General features: G+C 43.5%; 1 protein-coding gene across 10 annotated transcripts in view; it reads left to right on the top strand.

Moving 5' to 3' along the window:
- The window catches only part of C2H8orf34 (chromosome 2 C8orf34 homolog), a 237,461-nt gene extending 217,051 nt beyond the window's left edge, over window positions 1-20,410 (top strand). For 5 of the 10 annotated variants that reach the window (XM_075920572.1, XM_075920570.1, XM_075920568.1 and 2 more), the window contains 2 exons: window positions 1,522-1,615; window positions 19,626-20,410. In XM_075920572.1, coding sequence (XP_075776687.1) covers window positions 1,522-1,615; window positions 19,626-19,633 — 102 coding nt within the window. In that variant the 3' untranslated portion in view covers window positions 19,634-20,410. Of the gene's footprint in view, window positions 1-1,521; window positions 1,616-5,894; window positions 5,946-19,625 lie in introns of all 10 variants that reach the window. The other 5 variants (XM_075920569.1, XM_075920571.1, XM_075920567.1 and 2 more) reach the window with 4 other exon arrangements.
- The last annotated feature ends 5,839 nt before the right edge of the window (window positions 20,411-26,249 follow it).

The following is a 26,249-nucleotide window of genomic DNA, read 5'->3' as shown; positions in this document are numbered from 1 at the left end:
ACATTTTCGGGGAGACTTGAACAAACAAATATGATTTGCTTATCATGTTTCTTGGAAGATTATTACAGCCTGTTCAAAATCACATTTATTCACTTTTTTATAAGTTGCCCTTTTTCTTTCCTGTTTGCCATTTTCTGATCATATAGGGTGTGTCTAGACTATATGGCTCCATCGACAGAGTCCTATAGATGAGTTTACTCGGCAAAGGGAAATGAAGCGGTGATTTAAATAATCGCCGCTTCATGTACATCAAAATGGCCGCTGTGCTGTGCTGATCAGCTGTTTGTCAGCATGGCGTGGCAGTCTAGACGAGGATCTGCCGACCCCAGAACTCTTCGTTGGCAGATCCTTTATGAATCTTTTTTTGAGGTATTTTGATTCTGTTCCATAAATGTTGCTTTGAGCAACTCTCCCTATTCTGTCCTTAAGCTTTAGGAAGATAGATTATCAGAAGGGCTAAAAATGTGGACTTAATTAGTGAGATAGAAGCACAAATAATAATTCCATACTGCAGGAATTCTGCTGCATAAGCAAGAAGACTTTGCCATCTCTGCACTATAATCACTGTAACTATTCTGTCATGAAGAAAATGTATTAGAAATGAAGGAACACTCAAAATGCTTAAATTTTTGGGCCTCAGCCCTGTGCATAGCAATTCTCACTTTTTCAATTTTAATTTTTGTTAATAGATGGCTGGATAAATAAATAATTTACTCCAGAAATGTTTCTGTAGCTGTGTAAAAGAAACCATTTTTTGGATTGATTATCTGGTTATTTAAAGCATTCCCTCTTCATATGTAATGTAACAAACTGAGTATTTAGAGCCAAATTTTCAGCTGGTGTGAATTGGAGTAGCTCTGGTAGCTATACCATTTTACATGTGCTGAGAATTGGGCCCAGGATCTTTGTAACCTTTATTTTCAATCATACTTAGCAGAATACCCAGAAATTCTGAAATGTAAAGACCAACTATACACATTTGGTTGCTAAACTGCCCTTCCCCGCTTCTCTCTTTGAAATCTGGGAATACTTCAAAGAAAGTTGTCATTGCATTATTTTATACTAAGAAATTATTGTAAAAAGTTTGAAAAAATGAATACGTGCCTAACCATTTCTTAATAAAAATTGTATTCACATTTTGATGCCTATCATTTCTTCAGAGCACCACTTCTGTTGTTCTGATAGCTTTGTAATATCTTGCCGGCAAAAATAAGTTAAAAATACCTCTCCATGGGCCTGATCCTGCTCCCATTGAAGCCAATGGAAAAATCGTTCGATATGGCTTTTGGGTTTTGTTCTTACACTATACAAGTCAATGGAAGCAGGATTAAGCCTCTGTCTCTCTTATTGCATGATATCTTGGGACATGTCCTGGAAATGCTGGGATATATGGAGCACTGGCATTCAGAACAAACTTGCATTGGATTTCATTGAGGGTTTCATGTGTTCAATTGAAGTGCTTCTGTATTCAAAGCCAAACCTTTCTGTGTAAGTTATCTAAAATACATTTGTTTATGACAGGATGAATTCTTACATCAATTTCAGCTTGCCCACCAACCATGGATATTGCCAAGTGACACAGAGAGTGAAAGCGTGGAAGTAGATCAAGATAAATGTGAGTATATTTGTTGGGAATTGATGGTATATCAGAGAATATATGTAAAAAAATTCTTTCCCCCTTTCTTTTCATGGGACCAAATCCTGCATTTCTTGTTCACAGAGTAATCTCCTGGGGCTGTTCACATAATTATTGCTCACATGAGTTAGGGTTACGGGATTGAACATATAGGACTTCTTTATATAAATATTCCTACATCAAGATATTGCAAGTTCTTGAGTATCCATTATAATAGAAGCTGGGAATGGGTAGCAGGGGATGGATCACTTGATTGTCTGTTCTGTTCATTCCCTCTGGGGCAACTGGCACAGGCCATTGTCAGTAGACAGGATACTAGGCTCAGTGGACCTTTGGTCGGACCCAGTATGGCCGTTCTTATTGCCCCTTTGGTGACTGCTGGTCCAATCATTACAGTAAAGGCCAATATAATTTTGACCTAAATGAGAGATCAGTAAAAACAAGTAATACATATTATGAATCTTCATACTTTGAAGCTTTAATCAATTATGTCTTGTAATGCAACACCTAGGGTGTGTCTAGATTACACCTCTCTGCGGACAGAGACATGTAGATTAGGCACATCGAAATTGCTAATTTAGCGGGGATTTAAATATCCCACACTTCATTAGCATAAAAATGGCTGCTGCTTTTTTCAGCACGGAGCTTTGTCGGAGAAAAGCGGCAGTCTAGAGGCTGATCTTTCAAATAATAAAGCCTTTTTCAAAAGATCCCTTATCCTTCGTGAAATAAGGTTTACAGGATCTTTCGAAAAAGGCTTTATTTCTTGAAAGATCAGTGTCTAGACTGCTGCTTTTCTCTGACAAAGCTCCGTGCTGAAAAAAAAGCGGTGGCCATTTTTATGCTAATGAAGCATGAGATATTTAAATCCCCACTTCATTAGCAATTTCAATGTGCCTAATCTACATCTCTCTGTCGGCAGAGAGGTGTAGTCTAGACACACGCCTATCAATATTCTCATTGGAAATATTAAATATTCTGCAAATTGAATTTATTTTAAGCACTGAAGCTTGTGATCTGTCAGGGTGAAAATGTATGCTATTTCCTAACCTATTTTTGGTTTTATGGTTATAAAAAAATCCAGGCTGTTTAATCAGGTGCTTAGAGTGCTTTGTACATGGAACTCGAACTGCTTGAACAAGCAGCATTACAGTAAGAAATGCCAGGTTCCTGCAGGCACAGTTGCTGGAGAGTGATGTATAATTAATGAAAATCGTGTTTGATAAACAGAATACATTTTTCAAAATGCTGTCACTTGAAAAACTGAAGAATTACATCTGCTCACGCTGATACTTCAAGTTCACAATTAGCCTGTGGTTTGACTTTCATGTTACAATTTACACACTAAAATTCCCAAAGTAAATAAAAAATATTCACCCCTTTGTTTTCATTGTTACGCTTTTAGCTATTTTATCTTTAGGCCCAATCCAGAAACCTTTCAGAAATGTGAAATTCTCATGTATGCAATAACTGTTCTGGGTGTGAAAAGCCCTGAGTTAAGGTCCAGATTGTCACCACTAAAGCTACGTTTACACAGCAGCTAGCTAGGAGGATGCTTCTCAGATCAGGTAGACAGAAATGCATGAATTGTGCTTGATCTAGCGATCTGAAAGGAGGAGCGTGGCCTCAATAGCATGGGCAGAGGTTTGGGCTAGCATCCTCAGTACAATCCAACTCAGTTCCCTGGATATATACTCAGGCAGCTAGCCTAAGCTGCCACCTGTGCCATTCCAACCTGCAACTTTTAGCACACTAGCTCGCCCAGAGCTGGCACTTACCTGTTCGCCTGTTCTCGGAATCACCTGGCCAGCTGCTGTGTAAATATACCCTGAGTGTATTTGCCCTCTGTGCAAGAATTAATTTCACTTTGGGTTCACAAGGAATCATAGAATCTTAGGGCTGGAAGAGATCTCAGGAGGCCATTGAGTCCAATCCCCTGTCCAAAGCAGGACCAACCCAACTAAATCATCCCAGCCAGGGCTTCGTCAAGCCGGGACTTAAACACCTCTAGAGATGGTGACTCTACCACCTCCCTAGGTAACCCATTCCAGTGCTTCACCACCCTCCTAGTGAAATAGTTTTTCCTAATATCTAACGTAATTTCCCCCACTGCAACTTGAAACCATTGCTCCTTGTTCTGCCATCCATCGCTACTGAGAATAGCCTCTCTCCATCCCCTTTGGAACCTCCCTTAAGGTAGTTGAAGGCTGCTATCAAATCCCCCCTCACTCTTCTCTTCTGTAGACTAAACAGGCCCAAATTCCTCAGCCTCTCCTCGCAGGTCATGTGCTCCAGCCCCTTAATGTTTGTTGCCTTTCACTGGACTTTCTCCAGTGCATCCACATCCTTTCTGTAGTGGGAGGCCCAGCATTGGACACAATACTCAAGATGTGGCCTCATCTGCTGCCAATGCTCCTCCTAATGTACCCTAATATGCCGTTAGCCTTCTTGGCTACAAGGGCACACTGTTGACTCATATCCAGCTTCTCATCCACTGTAAGCCCAATGTCCTTTTCTGTAGAACTGCTGCTTAGCCAGTCGGTCCCCAGCTTGTAACAATGCTTAGGATTCTTCCGTCCCAAGCGCAGGACTTTGCACTTGTCCTTGTTGAACCTCATCCAATTTCTTTTGGCCTAATCCTCCAATTTGTCTAGGTCACTGTGGACCCTATCCCTACCCTCCAATGTATCTACTTCTCTCCCTAGCTTAGAGTAATCTGTGAGATGATGCTAATGCCAGGACAGGTGGCAATTGAATTCCGCCTACTGTGTATTGCAAACTCTTTGACATGTCTTTGACACTTATCAACACTAGGAATCATTTTCGCTATCGCTTGTGACAGAGAGCAGAGAAGAAAAAAAAATACAATCGCAAATAATAGTTTCCCTCATGACAAAGATTTAGGCTGTAACATGCTCTCACCTTGATTGTATGTCTATATTTCATCTTACATAATTACCTATTGCACTATTTATGTTAGGTCATTCTTTGTACTAATTAATATAGGCAGAGAGGAAGAACAAAAAATGTTTGATTTAAGGAATGTTGTACTATATGTGACATCTGAGAATGGTAGATTGAGTTAAAATCAGTTTTTAAAAAAATAATTATGTGGTAATAGCAGCCATCTGGAGATGGAATGTTAGGGTTGTAGCCAAACTCACAGTTCAAAACTTTAACTGTTGGAAAATAGGACCTGCCAACACTCAGGTGCTGAAATGACTGGAAAATGAAGAGCCAGCTAGAAGGCCTGGCATAGCTACAGATACCAGTTTTCAGTGTTCACTGCAGGTAGTGCTGCTGGCAAAATATGGACAGATTCAATTTCATTTTTTATCCAGGAGTAAAGTTAATAAATGACATTTAAGTCCGCATGGACACTATATATGATTTAGTGTTGAGGGGCCTGAAAGCTCATAATTCATGGGTCTGAACAGAAAAGCTGCTGAATTAATCTTTACAATAGTAACACCTGTTCTTTGACTCAGCTTTTAATAAATTATATATGGATAATATTTTCCACATTCTTTGGCTTCTTTGAGATAATAGCACCCAGGTGTAAAGTTAGACTTGGACAGAGGGAAAACTCTTCTAACAATGCAAAAAGTTAGGAGACATGTTACCTCAGTCATCTTTTATTTTTAATTCTTTTATTTTACCTTGTAATGAGTGTTACACTGGAAAATGAATGAAGACTTCATTTGGGGTAATATTTACAGAAGCAACTAAGTTACTTATGAATCTAAAAGATTTTTTTCCTCAGACACAAATGGCAATTTAGTGCCTAATTTTCATCCACTTTTATTGGGAAATAAGTGCCTCATTGACATTCATGTCTTTGAAAATCTCCCTCTAAATAAGTCCTATTTTAAAAAATGACTTAGGCAGTTAGGAGCTCAAGTATTATTGAAAGTCAATGGGTCTTAGACTCCTAAGGGACTTTTGGAAATTTGAGTTAAGTGCTTAAATCATTTAGATGTTTTTTGAAAATGTTACCCCTTAGTTTGTAAAATAGAACAGGAACAACCCAAAACAATTGGAAATTAATCCTTTTTTTTAACAGTTCAAATCAGTTAGGGCAAAGTGAAAATGAGTTTTCTTTGACATTAAATGCCAGGACCAATGCTCCTAGAACTTTTTATTTATTAAAAGAAAAAATAATGGAGAAAAAGGAAAATGTTATGGCAATGGAGGAAAGAAAAATAGTCACCTACATTGTTGCTTTGTATCTAAAACAATGTTTTTCCCCCCCTTTCAGTGTAAATATCCTCTGTTCATGTGTCGTGGCCACAGTCAACAGATATATCATGTGAGTATAGTAGTTGCTGTTATAGTGTCATATAGTGACTTTGAGTCTAACTCAACTCTTCATATTAAAAATTTAACTAAACAAAAAGCTAACCTGCCCTTCTCCCTCAAAGAAAGATCCCTAATCTTTACCAGTCTTTACCCTGCTGTACATTACAGAGTGTCATTACCTCTATAGCAATTGAAGCTCTTACTGTTACTGGATTTATTCTCCCTTGATTTTCTGTGTATTCTGAACTCCTGGTGATTGCATTAGGAGTGTGTGTGCTGTGTTTGGCTATGTCTAAACTACATTCCTCTTTCAAAAGAGGAACGTAAATGAGGCCGATCGAAAATTCAAATGAAACATGGATTTACAAATCTCGTGCTTCATTTCCATAATTGCGTGAGAGCGCTTTTTCGAAAAAGGGTTTTTCGAAAAAGAAACCACAGTCTAGATGGGGTTCTTTAAAAAAAACAACCCTTTTTTGAAAGAACCCATACACCTCATTTTTTCAGGAGTACGGGTTCTTTCGAAAAAGGGTTTTTTTTCTGAAAGAACCCTGTCTAGACTGTGGTTTCTTTTTCGAAAAACTCTTTTTCAAAAAAGCGCGCTCACGTGGTTTTGCAAATGAAGCGTGAGATTTATAAATTCATGCTTCATTTGAATTTTCAATTAGTTTCATTTACATTCCTCTTTCAAAAGAGGAATGTAGTTTAGACATGCCCTTTGCAAAGAATCTTAAACTTGTATGAAATCAAACTTGAGATTCTCTTTGCATTTCAAATGGCACTCTAGTTCCACCAAATAATCAGCAGATATGATACCACAGTAGAGTTCCTCTGCCCTTTTCCATTATGTTCTTCAGATGCCTGACAGCTTGCTTTCCTTTCCCCTAAGACTTCAGAGAGTGCATGGAAGCCACTTCCTTCTCAAGAGGAGGAGTGATAAGAAAAATGAAGTTATTTCTCTAATGCTTTAGGTCTGTTGGGTTGGCAAGAAACAGCCTGCCTCCCCTTCAGAGGGTAGCAGGATAGGTATATAGCATCACATAGCTAAAAATCCTCTTATTGGTAGGAAATTAACCTCCAAGTGACCTGCAGAAGTTCATTTGCTGATTGCCCCTGAAAACAGCCTGGCCTGCACAGCCTTGTTCACATAGCACACACACATTAAAGTAAATACTATAGTGTTAGTTTATTATTTGTATGGGGAGGGAGAAGGTGGAAAGATGGCACCTGGCTGAAAGAGTTTGGAGTCTAAACCCTGCAATAGACCTCAAACTAAGCCTGAATTAAGGGACAGAAGAGTTGGAATTTCCCCCCACATTTTTACTCCTATTGATCTTGATTCAGCACCACTGAAGTCAACAGCAGCTTTACAATTGACTATAGTAGTGGGCATAGAATTAGGCCTTCCCTCACCTAATTTCTTTTGGTTTTGCCTTGAGCAGAAGAGCCAACAAGTCCCAGCCCAATTTTTCAATTACAAGATTTTGTTCGAGAGAATCTAATTTCGGTGTACTTACTCACAGGTTAAATGCTTTTATTCAAAAGCATTTGATAGAGATCATTTCCACATCTCTATGGATAGGCTATTATTTTTTCTAGCTTTAGTTTGGAAAAAAAAGTGGCTGCAAAATTTGGGAGACAGTCATCAACTCATAAAACAAAGTAAAGGGCTCAATTCTGCCAGCTTTCCCCATGCTGAATAGCACCAAATTAGTAGCAGAATAAATGCAAGTATTCATTACAGTGGGGTCACAGGATCAGACCCCAAAAGAGAGAGAAAAAAAGACACATTCTAATGGAACATCATTATATTTCTCATTGAGGGTGCAATTCTTCTACCCTTATTCCTGCTGGATAGTAGCACAGGAGAAGCCCAACTGATTGAGACCAATGTCAAAATGGAACCAGATACTAGAAAGGATTAGGACTTTATTTTTGAGGTGTGGGTTGTGCTATACAGGCATGATTGAGCCTCAGTTAGCATCCATTCCAATAAATAACTCTAGTTAGACATGCCAGCTGCTTGTCAGTCATTGGTAGAACAAGTATATGATAGTGCTCTTAAGAAGTTAAACATTTATGCTGGCTCCTGATGTTTTGTTTTATGTAGTTTTTTTGGGGGGGTTGTTTTGTTTTTTAAACCTTCTCCTCAAAGCTTAGGTACAGCTTAGCTAAGAGTTGTAAAACTAGATTTTCAGTGAAAATTATTGATTGCAATATTTATACATGAATACAAATGCTTTATTTAACTGCTGTGGGAGAGTATAGTAACACACCTTATAACCACATTCTTTTCCAATAGGTATGAGTTTAAGGCAAAACCCAGTCTCTGCCTCTATTGGAAACCATCTGGATTTTTTAAGGCATGTGTACAAAACAGTTATTTAACCCGTGTTGCATAAAACGTAACTCCAAGGCAGCATGCAAGATACAGGAATGAGGGAGAGCATGGCTGGGCCAGGGCACAAATATCAATGTGCACATCCTCTCAGCCACACTGTCACTCTATAGAGAGTGATTGTACAAAGGCCAGCACAGCCTACTCTAGACAATGTTGCATAGGAGGAGGCTCAGCACATCAACATGGCGGCCACATAACTGCACCCTTAGTTGACAGCCACATTAATAATAATCTATATGTGCCATTTTCAGAGGTGCCAGCTGCTTCCCCAGACATTGCTTGACAGTCAGAAGTAGAATGAGACCATGAGACAGTGATCTCGTAAGAGTCAAATATGTATCTGGCTCAATTTTTTCTAAAGCTTTTTTTTATCAGTTTCCTAATGGATTCAGTCAAGAGGATTGTAAACCCAGCACTAGTTAGGCAGACATTTCATAGCATCACTTCTTGGGGGAAGCATAATTTTTAGAGATGAAGAGTGTTGAACTGTTTCCTGACAAACTATTGTACTGCATACACTTAAGCATGTACTTATGGTTTTATGGTTGCAGAACTCATCCTATTGTTATCAGTGCCATCAAACTTTCATAATCTTTGAAATAAAAATGGGATACTTTTTTTGGTGAACCAAATGTGCCCCTGTCTAAATGAATACAAACATTTTTAGTTGTTATATAAAACAAAACTGGGAAAGCAATAAATAAAATTATCAGTTAAAAAGATGATAGGATATTCATAAAATTCTACACATAAAAAGATCTCTCATTACTCCAGGTTCCTGGCATAGTAATAACATTTTGTAGATTTCAAAGTGCAAAATGAATTCATCCTCATTGAAATTTTGTGAACATCCATTATGTTAACTGCCAAGAAATACTGAAGCATGGATATGTTTGACGTCTAGTTTAGACTTAAAAGGTTTCCCTTTATGTTCAAATAAACATTGGCAAATGGGATTCTAGGCTTTTAGGAAAGATTTGTTGGCCAGTCATCATTTCCTGTAGTCTACAAAATTTTACTTCATTTATCAACCAGAAAAAAAAAGTATGTACAGCTAAGTTCAAAAGATAACAATGAATTATTATTTATTTTGATTGTTTGAAAAATGCAGTTAGTCATACTAAAAGAGTTTGTACTCTTTTAGAAAAGAACAATATAAAATAAAAAGAACTATTATAATAAAAATGTCCCCTATAAGTATATATTGATAAAAACAACTCTGAGTTGCATTTTAGTTATCTGGTTTGAGTTACTTAAAAGTAAGTTGTTTCAACATGTTGAATATTGAATTATTTATCTAAAATCCTAATTCATTTAAAAAGATTTTGAGGAAATTAAAGCAGGTATAATTTTTAACTAAAGAATTTAACAGAAAAAATGTTTTTACTGACTTATTTAGGCTTAGTCACCATTTATCAGTTAAAAAATGTAACAAATGTGACAAAAAAGATTAAACGTTCCATAAAAACACAGTCAATTTTCCTGGAAATTTTTATTAAATCAAGTGAACTGTATGTATAGGCCTTGATTCACCAAAGCACACACTTAAGGTTAGTTGCATCATGAAATGATGGTTTTTTAATACAGAATAATTTAATACTTAAAGTAGTTTAAGCACATTACGTGCTTTGCTGAGTTGAGGTCTTAGCAAACTTGGCTACTTTAAACAGTGCTTTGATGGCGGTGGCTGTGTGACACCCTTCAAGATGACAGAGATGCATTGGCCATATTTTTGCCCCAGGAGTGCCTTCAGTGAAGCCTGTATGACAGAGGTCTGCAAACTATGGCCACAGAGAGCCAAATAGGGCTTGGTGTGGAACCAAATATGGCTCTTTTGTCATTCCCAAAATACACACAACTTTTTAAATTAAAATGAAAAATTAATTCAAAATTTTAAAAACGCATAATTACTCATGTCAAGACGGGTATGTCTACACTACCCTCCTATTTCGAAATAGGAGGATAATGTAGGCATACCGCACTTGCAAATGAAGCCCGGGATTTGAATTTCCCGGGCTTCATTTGCATAAGCGGGGCGCCGCCATTTTTTATCCCCGCTGGTTCGAACCCCGTGCCACGCGGCTATACGCGGCACGAACTAGGTAGTTCAAACTAGGCTTCCTAGTTCGAACTACCATTACTCCTCGTGGAATGAGGAGTAACGGTAGTTCGAACTAGGAAGCCTAGTTCGAACTACCTAGTTCGTGCCGCGTGTAGCCGCGCGGCATGGGGTTCGAACCAGCGGAGATTTAAAAATGGCAGCGCCCCGCTTATGCAAATGAAGCCCGGGAAATTCAAATCCCGGGCTTCATTTGCAATTGCGGTATGCCTACATTACCCCGCTAGTTCGAACTAGCAGGGTAGTGTAGACATACCCAATGATAGTTTTTGGTCTTTTTCACCTTTAACTGTTCATTTTAACAACTATCCACCTTCTCCACTCATTGGAGGTCATGCATATTCTCTTTTTATTTGATTGCTCAAGAAATGTTTCCATCATCATACGTGATGGTAAACTCTGTAACCTCCTAATAGTTAAAATGGTGACGAGAAAGAGAGAAGTGAAATTTTCAAAAGGAGTGGATAGACTTGTATGCATTTGTGGATAAGTCTGTGTCTCCACACTGTCTCATTTGTAGTGAGAGTGTCATAAGTTCCCCCTTTCGTTTCGGGGTTCCCCTTACTAACGTTCAAGGGGGTATCGTTTATTGCTGGTCGACAACCAATCGCCCTGGTAGCGGGGAGGGGGGTCCGGGCCCTCCCTCCTTCTCTCCGGACCCCGACCCAGGGCCCTGACACCAGGAGCTCGGGGCTCCTGATGGTAGCAGGTGAGGGCTTGCCCCTAAACTCGCCTGCTCTCGGGTTCCACGACCTGCCCTGGGTCATTACCTACCCCGCCGGTGGGTCTAATCATGGGCCCACGTCCCCCTTTGCACTGGGTAGGGGATTACCTCCTCAGCGCCCTCCTCCTCCGGATCTGCCTCCCCTCTCAGTGTCAATTCCCTACCCCTTTTATCCCCTGCCGCATCTGCCGGTCCATTCCCCCTTCCGGGTGCCCCGCCTCCCCCTGCCGTCGCGCCGCTGACGTCAGCGGCTGTTCTGTTCGCGCGGCGATGATCGTCTGCCTCCCCATTTGCCCAACACACCGGCGCCGTCTGGGCAGCGCCTTCCGCCCCACTGCCGGCGTCCGCACCGCCCGGCGCAAGTGAGTGATGGGGTTGCTTCACCCCATCACAGAGAGACTATTCTCAAACAAACAAACAAATCCAGGCTTGTAAAAAATCATGCTTGTAATGCACAAATTAACTTTATAGTAGCTTTAGTCAAGTACCTTTTTAAAGCTGCTTCCTCCCTGAGGGTGAATCTACACAGCAGGGCTTAACGCAAAATAAGCTACACAAATTGAGCTATGTCAATTGTGTACCTTATTTAGAAATGCCTTACAGTGAACCCTCGCTACTTCGCGGTTCGACCATCGCGGATTCACGACTTCGCGGACTTTTTTCATTACATTATGTATATACGTGAATCCGCGATGGTCGAACCGCGAAGTAGCGAGGGTTCACTGTACTGTGAACATAAAATTGATCCTTACCAAAACTTTAAAAAGCCTCGGGGGAAGCCGGCGGGGGGGCATCCCAGGCGCGCCTGGGCTGCTCCCCCGCCGGAGCCCCTCCGCGGCTTTCAAAGCCGCGGAGGGGCTCCGGCGGGGGAGCAGCCCAGGCGCGCCTGGGATGCCCCCCCGCCGGCTTCCCCGGAGGCTTTGAAAGCCGCGGAGGGGCTCCGGCGGGGGAGCAGCCCAGGCGCGCCTGGGATGCCCCCCCGCCGGCTTCCCCGGAGGCTTTGAAAGCCGCGGAGGGGCTCCGGCGGGGGAGCAGCCCATGCGCGCCTGGGATGCCCCCCCGCCGGCTTCCCCCGAGGCTTTGAAAGCCGCGGAGGGGCTCCGGCGGGGGAGCAGCCCAGGCGCGCCTGGGATGCCCCCCCGCCGGCTTCCCCCGAGGCTTTGAAAGCCGCGGAGGGGCTCCGGCGGGGGAGCAGCCCAGGCGCGCCTGGGATGCCCCCCCGCCGGCTTCCCCCGAGGCTTTGAAAGCCGCGGAGGGGCTCCGGCGGGGGAGCAGCCCAGGCGCGCCTGGGATGCCCCCCCGCCGGCTTCCCCCGAGGCTTTGAAAGCCGCGGAGGGGCTCCGGCGGGGGAGCAGCCCAGGCGCGCCTGGGATGCCCCCCCGCCGGCTTCCCCCGAGACTTTGAAAGCCGCGGAGGGGCTCCGGCGGGGGCGCAGCCCATGCGCGCCTGGGATGCCCCCCGGCCGGCTTCCCCCGAGGCTTTGAGGATCCTACTTCGCGGATTTTCATCTATCGCGGTCGGGTTTGGAACCTATCTACCGCGATAAACGAGGGTTCACTGTATTTCAAAATTGAGAGTGTCTACGCAGCACTCTTCCTCCAACTTCCCTTACTCCTTATACAATGAAGGTTAAAGGAGTCAGAATAGGAAGTCTTCCAGTTTGACAGTATTTCGACATAGTTTCAAAATAACTGCCTGCTGCGTAGATGGGGAGTAAGTTATTTCTAAATTATGCTAGTTATTTCAAAATAGGCTACATCTGCACAGCAACATTGAGTGATCTAATGGCAACCAAGGAAGAGATCACTCTCTGTTGGGCATCTGACATTTCTGCAAGGATAATTCTATAGGAATTGTGATGATGATTCATCTTGTATAGTAGCCCATCTCTGAATACACATAATGGACAATTCAGAAGAAATTTTCCTTGTGGGCAGTTATTCCATAATCCCTGTCTATTAGCAGTAGGTAGCTTTATGCCTTGACACATGAAGTATTGTATCGCTTGCATCTTTTGATCCAGTAACCTGTAACTGTAGATTCATATTATTCATATAAATGTGTAATCATATTTCAAATCCTACTGGGTATGTCTATACTAGCCACCCTAGTTCGAACTAGGGTGGCTAATGTAGCCATTTGAACTTGAAAATGAAGCCCGGGATTTAAATATCCCTGGCTTTATTTGCATGTTCCCGAGCGCCGCCATTTTTAAATGCCCCATAGTTCGAACTACCTGCCCGCGGCTACACGCGGCACAGGCTAGGTAGTTTGAATTAAAGCTCCTAATTTGAACTACTGTTACTCCTCATTGCAGGAGGAGTAACGGTAGTTCGAATTAGGAGCTTTAATTCGATCTACCTAGCCCGTGCCACGTGTAGCCGCGGGCAGGTAGTTCGAACTACGGGGCATTTAAAAATGGCGGTGCCCGGGAACATGCAAATAAAGCCTGGGATATTTAAATCCCGGGCTTCATCTGCAAGTTTGAATGACTACATTAGCCACCCTAGTTCGAACTAGGGTAGCTAGTGTAGACATACCCACTAAGACTGGACCTCAGTGATATTTTGTGGCAGCAAGTTTCAGAGGCTAATTATGCATCGTGTTACCAAAAAAAAAAAAGAATGTTATATTGTTCTTGTACTATGATAGTATGTAGGGCTGTGTCCAGACTCAGGGGTTTTTTCGAAAAAAGTAGCCTTTTTTCGAAAAAAACTTCCCCTGCGTCCAGACTCAAGCCGCGTTCTTTCGAAAGTAAATCGAAAGAATGCGGCTTTTCTTTCGACGGCGGTACACCTAATTCTACGAGGAAGAACGCCTTTTTCGAGGGAGATCCGTCGAAAGTAAGTGTGTGTGGATGGGGGGAGCCCTTTTTTTCGAAAGTATTGGCCTCCAGGAAGAAGCCCTGGTGGACAATCTGGGCCATGGGTTGCTTGTCTGTGGTTCCTGGCTGCAGCCATTCCTTAAAGGGACAGGCACCCTCACAGCCACTTGTTGCAGAGAAGGAGCCAGAGCACACGGCTACTTTGCTGCAGCATGTCCCAGCCCCAAGACCGTCCTGGCCCTTCCACCGAGCCTTCTGGGGACGCAGCCAAGGGCTCCAAACGCCGGGCACCATCCTGGTCTGGCCCAGAGATCAAGAGCCTGCTGGAGCTCTGGGGAGAGGAGGAGGCCTTACAGGCCCTCAAAAGCCGGCGGCGAAATGCCGATATTTATGGCCGCATGGCAGAAGCCCTGGCCCAGAAGGGCCACTACCCCCGCACCCAGGACCAGGTGCGGTCCAAAGTAAAAGAGCTGCGCCAGGGGTACGTCAAAGCCAGGGAAGAGAGCTCCCGTTCTGGGGCAGCCCCCTACTACTGCCCCTACTACCCCGAGCTGGACCAGATCCTGGGTGGCAGTGGCGAAGCACGCACACCACGGCGGTTCGTCCAGTCTGGATTGGCAGACCCCGTGGTGGACGCTCCCGAGCAGGACCCAGAGCAGTCTGGGGACGGGGACATGGTGCCAGAGGAGGAGGACAGTGAGGAGACGGCGACCCTCACCCTGGAGCCAGTCACCCAGGCCCCAGAGGCCTCCCAGGCGTCATCTGGCGCAGGAGAGGAAGCAGCAGGTGAGTACAGTGAGGTTGTGTAACACCTGGGGGGGGGGGGAGGTAGGTGGGTGCACAGTGGGTGATGCACAAGGGAAACCTGTCATGCTCAGGCTGATGCCCAGGTCACACACACACAGTGTAACCTTCAGAATGTCTGATTCCCCTGTCTCAAGGGAGAGGGCATGCCCTTTTGGACAGCTGTTGCACACATGACTGATTGTGATAGAAATGTAGCCGTGTTACTCTGATCTGAGGAAGTGGGTCTGGCCCAGGAAAGCTCATCCCCTAATAAACCATCCTGTAAGTATTTTAAGTGCTACAGAGTCCAGTTTTTAGGACTGATTGTGTCTTCTTCTTTTCCTCCACAGCTGGACCAGCCGTGGAAGAGGGCCGCAGCACCCCAGCCCCACCTCCATCTCCATCTCGGGGACATGGGAGCCGCAGACACAGGCGTGTCTATGCGGACATCCTCAGGCAACACGTGGAGGCCGTGCAGGACCTCAACTCCATCCTCAGAGAGATGGCGGAGGCAGAGGATCGCTGGCGTGACCGGCTCATGGACGAGCTGGTCCTGCAGCGCACGTCCCTGTGCGCCATTCTCAGGGAGGTCTGCGGCTTGCCTGCTCCTGTGCCTGGTCCTGCTCCTCCAGCACCCCATGACCCCGCCCCACCAAACCCCCCTTCCACAACAGCATCCCTTTCTCCCCTTGGACCTCCCTCTCCCCCAGTCCTCTCAGTTCCCCAGCCCCTCTCTCCCCCTGGCCCTCCTCTCCCCCAGGCTTCCACGTCCCAAGAGCATCCCAGCCAGCCAACCGACAGGTGCACCACCCGATCCCGTAGCCGTGGAGCACCCCAAACACGAGGCCCAGGCAGGAGAGGGAAATCTGGCAAGCACCGTGCAACCTGATCCCCTTCTCCCCTCCAGGTTTCCAGTCCCCTTCCCCCCTCCAGGTTTCCAGTCCCCTTCCCCCCTCCAGGTTTCAAGCACCCCAGTTAAAGCACAAACAAAGGGTTCAACAAAATGTTTGTTTATTGTAAATAGTTTTTTCAACAACAAAAATGAAAAAAAATTTTGTTATGTTTGCTACATGTATACTATTTTTTGAGAATATGTACAAAAATTAAACAGAACATTTTATTTTGCAACACACCCTGGTGTTACTGATGTGTCCAAACAGGGTCAGGAGATGGGTTGTGGAGGGAAGCATCTATTGGGCCAGGGCCCAGTCCCCAGGCAGAAGCCCCTCACTACAGTCAGTGGCCTCCACTGGAGAATTGCTCCCGGAGGGCCTCCCGTATGCCAACAGCAGACCGGTGAGCCTGGCGGATGGCAGCTGTCCGGGGCTGGGCAAAGTGCCTCTCCTGGCCATCAGCACCTCTACCCCACCCTGGTAGGAAGGCCTCCCCTTTCCTCTCCACGAGGTTATGGAGAACGCAATACACGGCCACCACCTCAGGGATGTTGCTTTCCCCCTTGTCGAGGCGTGTGAGCAAGCACCGGAATCTGCCTTTTAAACGGCCAAATGCACATTCCACCTGGTTGCGAGCCCGGTTAAGGTGAGCATTAAACTGCTCCTTGCTCGCATCCAGGTGGCCGGTGTAGGGCTTCATCAGCCACGGCATCAGGGGATAGGCGGAATCAGCCACTATGCACACCGGCATGTGCACATCCCCAACCGCAAACTCGCGATGCGGGAAAAATGTTCCTGCCTGAAGCCTCCGGTAGAGGTACGAGTTCCTGAAGATGCGGGCATCGTGTGCCCGCCCTGACCACCCAATACAAATGTCCGAAAACTGTCCACGATGGTCGACCAGGGCCTGGAGGACCATAGAAAAGTAGCCCTTTCTGTTTATGAATTGGGCTGCTCGATGGGGCGGTGCACGGATTGCAATGTGTGTCCCATCGAGCGCTCCTCCGCAATTCGGGAAGCCGAGGGCAGCAAAGCCGGCCATGACGCTGTCCAGATCTGGTAGACAGATGAGCCTGTTGAGCAGCTCTGAATTGTTGGCCCTCACCACCTGCAGAACGAGACAGACAACAAAATGTTAGAAGGGGTGCCTTATCTCTTAGGAGGAGAACCCACCGCCCACCTTCCCTCTCAAACACCCCGGGAATCCCCTCCTCAGAACCCCCCCCCCAACAATTCAGGGTGAGTGGAGGAGCTCCCTCCCACTCCCACTCCACTTGGCCCTTCCTGACAGTCTCCCTTCCCCCCACCCCAAACTGTGACTGTCCCCAGACAATGACTTACCTCCATCAGGATGGATCCTACGGTAGACCTGCCCACTCCAAATTGGTGTCCCACGGAGCGGTAGCTGTCGGGGGTTGCCAGCTTCCAGAGGGCAATGGCGATCCTGTTTTCCAGGGGGATGGCGGGCCGCAGGTGGGTGTCTTGCCGTTGCAGAGCAGGGGCGAGCCAGGTACACAGTTCCTGGAACGTGGTCTTTCGCATCCTGAAGTTGCATAGCCAGTCTTGGTCATCCCAGATCTCCATCACGAGCCAGTCCCACCAGTCAGAGCTGGTGTCAAACCTCCAAACACGCCTGTCCACGAAAAGGTTTGGAGGCAAGGGCAGTGCGGCTGCTTGACGGAGGAGCCCCTCGTACCTCTGGTCTGGGTCCAGCTCGGGAAGTAGCCTCATGACTGTGTCATGCAGATGCAGCAACAGCTGCAGTATGGTGGTGTGGGGCCATCGCCTGCCCAGGGGCAGCTCTGGCTCCATGCCACAAAAATGGGTCTAAAGCAGAAAAACCTCCCGAGAAAAAAGCTGCTGGGGTGTCCCAGGAAGCTGAGCACTCCATACCAGCACTGCAATGCCTTGCTTACCTCCTAGAGGGACAGCAAAGGCAGCTGCAGGAGCAGAGCAACGGGTGTTCAGGAGTGTCCCTTTCACCACACGTCTCTGCAAAGGGCAGGCAGGCAGCACCCGGAAGGAAATGCTGCCCCCATGCCCTGGCAGAAGCAGTTCCGGGTGGCTTTCAATTTCAAAAGAGTGTCCAGCAGTCAGGACGCTCTTTTTCGAAAAAGCGGATCGATTTTTCGATCCGCGTATTGTAGTCTAGACGCGCTCTTTCGAAAGAGCCTCTTTCGAAAGAAGCCTGCAGTCTAGACATAGCCTAGGAGTGCCCTGTTTACTTTCTTTATGCATGTTGGGATGTGGGTTTGTGTGCACACTCCTGATGTGCCATGCCTAGTTCTGTTTACCCTATCTCAAAGAAGACAGATGCACATTATATATACATAACAAATATATATAAATATATATACTGGAAATAAGTGCCTGGGAAAAACTCACTAGGTCACCCCTTTTCGTCACCATTTCCTTTCCTTTATTCTTTACCCTGCCATTGTAAGCCATGAAATGTTCAAACGCTAAAGTTCTGTTTTGGCAGGCAAAAGAATGTTAGCACAGTTGTTTATGGGAGGACGGGGGATGGAGGGACGACTAGGCTATAACACAGTTAATACATATTCCAACCATGTTAGCTTGCCTACTAGTGAGTGTTCAAGGGCCTTTGAAAGTTAAGCAATTTTGATTACATTGACATGATTATGTTTGTCAAGAGAGGGCCAAAGTACCTTTTAAATGAGAATAATAATCAGTGCCACCAATGCATTGGGTATTTCTGGAAACAAGCTTAGCACAAGTGTTACTAGTGTCATAGAATCTGGCTACATTTTATTAAAGTTGAGGCTGATAGGTGCATCATTAAAAGTGGTTTTCATAGGGTTCTTTTAATGGGAATGGCAGGGCCAGCACTGGGGCTGAAGCCAAAAGTGGCAGAAGTGGGTTGCAGTGCAGTGACGTGTGAGAACCACTGAATTAAACTTAAGGTAAGGAGGGAATAGAATGAGTTAAATATATGTGAGGTTAATGTGTGATAAGGACTTAGTGTTTCACAGGCATTTTTTCTGATATGCTGCATTCTGTTGGATACTCATGCACGGGGAGCTAACAGCCACACCGGCCCACTGGTAAGGTGGGGAGGGCAGTGGCTCCGTGCTCCCAGAAGAAGAGGGATCTTGGGTGGAAGGGATGGACCCGAGGGCAACAAGCATGCTACACGAGCCCCTTCCCCAGCCGTCAGTGCTGCCTTGAGCATGGTGCTGATTAGCAGAGCACTCACAGCTGGGTTTTATGTTTCTATTGGTGGAGCACATTCACCCATGCCTCGGTGCACATAAAAATGTATTCCACACATATATGGAAGAAATCTGCACCTAGATGGAAAAGATTAGAAGGCACATTGCTAGATATCTAAGTTGTGCGGGAAATAAATTTTAAATTTGCTCTGATAGGTATTCACTCTGGAACTGCTTGCTGTTTGCTCTTTCAGTCAGGAACAGAAACAGTGCCATATAATTTTGGGTCTGCACATCCTAAACTCATAACTCCGGTCATCTGAAGATGTGGGCTGTGCCCATGAAAGCTCATGATACCATCTATAATGTTTTGTTAGTCTATAAAGTGCTACCAGACCATTCGTTGTTTTTTAAGTTTATCCTGTAAAGACTAACGTGGCTACCCCCTTAAGCTTCTGATTATCACAGTTAACCAGCTCATCTCAGGCTTCCTTCCCTGCATACTTCTCATGATTGATAGTAACAGTAAAACATTTCAGTGCTTTCAAATAATGATTAAAATAATGAAAATGATGGATATTTTAGTGATTAATGAGACATTGAATTAATTAGATATATTATTTGTTCTCCATGGAGTGGAGGTCTGAGTATTGTATATGGAAATATAAAAAATGTGGACAACATACCAAACACAGCATTTCATTTTTGTATATCTGTTATTCTTTCAGAATTATTTTCATGTAGTTTTTGTTTTTTGTTTCTGTTCACAGGTTTGTGAAATCAGTGGGAATGTTGAAGAATTTAATTAAAACAAAATCACAATGATCAAACCTAAACCTGAAGATCTGTTTTAGTTTATGTATAATAATTCTAAATAGTTATTTTTATAATATCAACAATACTTCAAGCGATTACTGTGTGTGAATGCTGTGATGCACTGAATCAGATTACTAACTATGGACAGTTAAGTGTCCTTAGGTAAAGAAGGTTTACTGTCATTTTTGGATACATAATTAGTATAATGTATTTAGTTTATATCCCTGTTATTTTGGAGTGACATTTGATAAACTTTGCCTGATCAAAAACAATCTTTGCTTAAATATTTATGTATTTTATCTTGTCTAAGGTTTTCTACTCCTTATATTTTTGTAATCTTTTCTCATTTTTTTAGATTAATAAACATTAAAGCATTCACCCACATCTACCAATAGTACACACTATTCAAGTCTTTCAGAGAGCTAGTTGCTCACCATAGCCACTTGCAGAGAGAGGCAGAAGGGGGAGAAAGAGACGGGTATGACAAAGGAAGTGCTGTAGAAATAGGTGTTGTCTGTGTCACATAGCTTTGGATTGAGTTTATCTACTTCGTTCTTAAAAAATAAATACAGGCTCTATTGAAATGGAATTCACAAATGAGGAATGAAGCATGCATGCCAAAAATAAAGCACTAAGGGTATGTCTACACTACCCCGCTAGTTCGAACTAGCGGGGTAATGTAGGCATACCACACTTGCAAATGAAGCCCGGGATTTGAATTTCCCGGGCTTCATTTGCATAAGCGGGGAGCCGCCATTTTTAAATCCCCGCTTGTTTGAACCCCGTGTAGCGCGGCTACATGGGGCTCGAACTAGGTAGTTCGGACAAGGATTCCTATTCCGAACTACCGGTACACCTCGTTCCACCTTGTACCTAGTTCGAGCCCCGTGTAGCCGCGCTACACGGGGTTCGAACAAGCGGGGATTTAAAAATGGCGGCTCCCCGCTTATGCAAATGAAGCCCGGGAAATTCAAATCCCGGGCTTCATTTGCAAGTGCGGTATGCCTACATTGCCCTCCTAGTTCGAACTAGGAGGATAGTGTAGACATACCCTAAGGGAATTTCAGGTAGACAATGAATTTTATTAACCCATATAAATTACTGAAATAAATTATTTGTTTTAAACAAGTTAATTGAGGTAAACTGCTTGTTTAGAATTTTAAGACATGTCTGCACACAGATAGCAAGTTAAGGGATGTGACAATGGATACATTTATTGACCTCTTTTAAAACTTGATTCTGTTATGCAATTTGCAGCTTGTTTTCTTTTGTCTTCAGTTATGTTCTCTTGTTTCTATATCTTAGACATAACTGTATAATGAATCTGCTTGCAACTGTTACAAAAACAGACTGTAACCACCATCGGTTTGTTTAAGAAATAAAAATGAATTGCCTGTCCTGAACTCTCAGACATTGTGGGTATATTGGTTGGTTCTTCTCCTCATGCAAACACGCTGAATACTGACAGGTAAGTTAACACTAAACCACATAAAAGAGTGCAATAGAAAATGTTCCTGATTCATAGATATTTGCTTTACAAATCAAAATACCTTTGGCCTCTATCTTGCACTGAGCTATGCACAGGTAGATTGATGCCCCAATGGATTCTACCCCTGGCACTCCTTGCAGGACTAGGACTTTTATACTTATCCATAGTTCATGAAGAAAATTTGTATACGTGGTAAAATATATTAAATATGCCTCAATGGATATGTGTGTGTTTGCACACACTCTTACAAAAGGGTTAGGACCAGAAAAGTAACCTTGTGCATAATTTATTCTTTGTGCATATCCTGCTCGTCGATCACATAAGTAAAAGCCTAAGGATTTGCTTATTTTTAGAGGGTGACAGTAGGATGTTTACAGGATTTCACCCTCCTTATCAGAATCTGCTTGTTAATATTGTGTATTGTTGCATGAAAGAAATTAGAATCCAGCTAACCTCTTTAGCAGTCTGTTGGCTAGAAGTGCTCACTTTTGTAACAACTTTAATAACATATTTGAGAGGGTTGTTAAAATGGAGGTGCACAGAACTTGCCCTGGTCTTAGGCAGTGGGGTAAATTTCATCCTCAGTACAAATATTTAACTTCCAATAAAGCCATCAGAATACAACCAGCATCTCAAGGATACATTTCATAGCAAGTGTGGCAGGGTGACTAGACTGTTGTAATGCCACTTCTCATGATACGTGGTGTTTTGTTGAAGTCTGGGCTCCTGCAGTCATGTAACAGTGTGAAAATTTCAGCTTTCATTTAAAGGTAATTTCTAGCCCTCATAGTAGAGGAGAACTGCTGGAAATCATGATCTGACTGACCATAAAGATTCAAAAACCACAAGGCAGATAAACAGAGCCTTATCTTTAAGAAGAAGTCTCATGATTTTTAACCCAATCTCATAATTTTAATTGTTTGTTGTTGGCAGTACTCTCTGCACTGTATGCAGCAAGTAAGATGTCCAGTCCTTGGGCCATAAAATCAGACACCCAAGCAATCCCTGCTGCTTGGTATTCTGACTGCAGACAAACTGGCAGCATGACTTAATGAGTCATTAGAGCTGCCTGGAGGAATCATGAGATCTTTGCAGGCATCAGGCACCTAGGTTCATAAATATAAAGAGTGTTGCCTATAAGTCTAACCTTACCTACTTGCCTGCAAACTGATATATTAATCTATACACTTTTCATTGTCTTCATTCTGTTCTAGCAGTAATGCAAGAACTTACAGGAATCCTATCCTGTAAGAAGCCACCTTTGGCAGTAGGGTAGATTAATTAGAAGAAAGATATAGTATTATATACTAATATAATGGTTTTGAAATATAGTAGTAAAGTATAGAGTTAAATATTATATACATAAAATATAGTCTAAATGGTGGAATATGCTGGATCAACCACAAGCAGATACCAGTAGGCTTTCCCTCTCTACATATAAAGAACTTTTCCTGTGGGACAACAGAGTGATGTCATCATGTCACTTTGTGTCCCACAGCCCCTCCCTCCATCCTTAGCTACCCTGCCTCCTCCCTCCCTGATATTCTAGAGGGCTGGAGCCACGTGGTCTTCTCCCTCCCCCCTCATGGGAAGGGACAGCAGGGAGCTGCGTGCCATCACCCCTCATGGGGGGGGCTGGGAGCCACAAGGCCTCCCCTCTTGCGAGGGGCCAGGAGCTGCACACCCTCCCCACTTGCAGGGGGAGGAGCCACAAGGCCTCCCTCCTCATGGCAGAGACAGGAGCCATACATCTCCCCTCCCCACACCGCCAGCCCCATCACTCACCACCAGGGCCGGATTAAGACCTTTAGAGGCCCTAAGCACTGAAAAGATTATGGTGCCCCCCCATATGTAATTCAAAATAAAAACAATACTATATCGTAACATCTCTTTTTTTTTTTTTTTGGTGCCTCTGCTTTGCTGGTGCCCTAAGAATGTGCTTAGTCTGCCTATTGGGTAATCCAGCCCTGCTCATGAGGAGTTAGAGAGACTAATTCGAACTACTTACTCCGTGCCACGTGTAGCTGCGGGCCCGGAGTTCGCACTAAGGGAGATTTTAAAATGGCGGCGCCCGGCAAGATGCAAATGAAGCCTGGGATATTTAAATCCCGGGCTTCATTTGCAACTTCAAATGCCTACATTAGCCACCCTATTTCGAACTAGGGTGGCAGTGTAGACATACCCTCAGAAAATTAGGCTGAGCGCGCAGCTTGTGGTGTTTCTCTGAGTGTTAATCAAAAAACCCTGTGTTCATGAGGACAGAAGGTGACAACTCATACATATTCAAAGGGGTAGCTTAATTTAATTCTCCAAACATGAGCACCCACAAGTATTTTAGGGTGCAGACATCTGTTTTTGGCTGTGAGGATTGGATCCTAAATTATGTCAAACAGGCCTATAAACCCACACGACTGGTAGTAGGATGCATGTTTCTCACTCACCATTCTGATTCTTTCTTGACTTTCTTTTTAAACTTTCATTACAAGTACTATCTGAAGACTTAGATAGTCTTCAGTTTCTTATGCTATCATAAGAACCTCTCATCTCTCACTAAGACAACTGTGGTGCCAATGGAGTAGGCTGGTCCTCTAACTCTTCAAGGTCATCAAGAGGGTGTACATATGGTATATTATTAGGTAGTTGCAATTGTATACTTAGGCAATATTCATGTTACAACCTGAACTGATTGAATCAAGTTATGTAGCCATTGCCTTAAGCATTTTACTAGGTGTATTTTTAATACCTATTCCAATAAAGATTGTCATAAGTTTGTTCCAGACACTGTTTGTGGGTTCCGAAATTCCCCGATCAATATAGATTTCAGAAGCGTTTAATTTTTTAACTGTGAGTGGGGACTAACCTAAGGAACTATTTAGTCAGATTCAGTGAGCCAAAAATCTAAATTATATTCCCAAACTCCCCAGTTTACAAGAGTAGTTGGGAAGGTGTGTATGTGTGCGAAGAGCTGTGGGAAGGCTTATTCATTTTCCATTTGGCCTTTTAACTTCAGGAAGCAGTTTCCATATACTAGTTGTTTATGAAATAAAATTGTGCCTCCGTGGAGTCTAGTGAGTTCTTTGCTAACCCTACTCTCGTTGGTTTCTTGTAGCATCAAGGTGCTTTTTTATTTCTACACCCCAACATTCAAAGCCAGCACTCAGGCTATGTCTACGCAGCAGTGTTATTTCAGAATAACTGAAATTATTCTGAAATAACAAAGAGCGTGTCTACACAGCAATCCATTATTTCGAAATAATGGTGAGCTGGAGGACTTCGTACTCTGACTCATGGAAACGCTCATTTTATAAGGAGTAAGGGAAGTTGAAGGAAGAGTGTTCTTCCTTCGACTTCCTGTGGTGTAGATGGCGCCAAAAGCCAAATGAAGCTATTTCAACTTCATCTACTCAATTGATATAGCTGAAGTTGCATAGCTTATTCCGACTTTAGCCCTGCTGTGTAGACATACCCTCAGAGTCCTGCATGAAGAATGTGCCTCTTCCTAGCAATATGCAGAATGGAATAGGCATAGGTTTTTTTTATAGATTCCTGCTCACCAAAGATGAAGCTTAAGACTTTCTTCCAATGGAAAAAAAGCTCTACGAGGTACAAATATCATTTTCATACCCAAATGATGAAAAGCTGAATTTATTAGCTGTATTAATACAGCAGATGAATACATAATATCAATAATATTTGCTACCAAGAAAAATACCACTCTAAGAAGGGACTTATTAGATGTCTAAATAAACAATCCATGTCTAAATCTAGGAAAATGCCAGATAGCCTGTCCAGCAAGCAGCTGTCTTCCTTTCCAAACACCTGTTAAAACAAAAGTATCTTTATTTTAAGACACTCACACTATGTATTTTTACTCACTGCACATTTTCTTCAAAATCCTTAATGTGTCCTTATTAACTTAAATATTGTTAAAGCAAGTGTGGCTTCTCTTTGAGGAGTTAACATCACCCGACAGGATTATTTTTTTAAGTAACTTTTTATTCCCCCACTCTTCATCTTTGAGGATTTTAGGTGTACGTGGAAGAGAAATGGGAAAGAAAGTTCTTCGCAGAACTTTGAGTGTGATTTTTTTCTTTCTGGAATGTGTTCATTTTGTGGAAATTTCCCCTGAGCAGTTTCTTGTCAGGAAATTTATGCAAAATGTTAAAATTCAATTCATTCAATCAGGGGAGCTGACAGTCACACTCAAGTGGCACTGTGGGCTGGCTGCCCAGCCCTGCCCCGCCCCTTCCATTCAAGGCCCCACCTTTTCTGGGAGCACGGAGCTGGGTTCACCTCCACCCCTTGACCAGGAGCTCAGTACAACTGTTGGATCCCCTGATTTAATTTGCTAGCCGCAATACTCCCTTTGCTTGATAAACTTGAAGGCCATCCTGTTTCATTCTTGGATGTTTATCTATGTAAGCTATTTTAGTGGGATTTATTTTTCTAGGGAGAACATGAAAAATAGTTTAATTATGGAGTGACCTTTTTATTATGAATGTCTAACCCTTTACCCCCAATACTGAAACAATAGTTTATTTCAGCTCATATATGAATTTCCCAATTGAGGTAGGTATGATCAGTCAGCTTTAGCATTTTTGTCTGTTCCTGAGAATCATTAATTGGTTTCTTTGCCCTCTGTTTAACTCTATTATTTCTACCATGGTATTTAGGGAGAGGTAGGGAGACCTGACATTTAAAGTGACTCATTTTACATAAGGTGAGCAAGCATGCCAAGAGCATGTTTACTTCCTTTTCCCAGCTATCCTGGCCCTCAACCGTTTGCTGAGGTTTCTTGTTTCTCTCAACACAAATGGCCATATTCTATCAGCTTGTGTTTTTATGGATTCCTCACAGGGAAATTTATTCTCATGAGGCTCTTATTTTTCAAATGGAAGCTGATATTCTGCTTTATGTTTCTAGTTCCTCCATGCTGAAGTTTCATGAGACGGGGAAAAAATCTTATGAAAATGGTCAGAAGTGTAATTTGTTTTACTATCCACTCAAATTATTACATGCTGGTGTAGTACTAGCAGGATAGTCAGAAATCAATAACCCCCATTGTCCCGTTTGTTTTGTGCCATGGGTG

The sequence above is a fragment of the Pelodiscus sinensis genome, chromosome 2 (genome assembly GCF_049634645.1).
Source record: "Pelodiscus sinensis isolate JC-2024 chromosome 2, ASM4963464v1, whole genome shotgun sequence".
NCBI classification, from domain to species: domain Eukaryota; kingdom Metazoa; phylum Chordata; order Testudines; family Trionychidae; genus Pelodiscus; species Pelodiscus sinensis.
The sequence above is the reverse complement of the archived record's forward strand: the minus strand, read 5'-3'. Positions and strand labels throughout refer to the sequence as shown.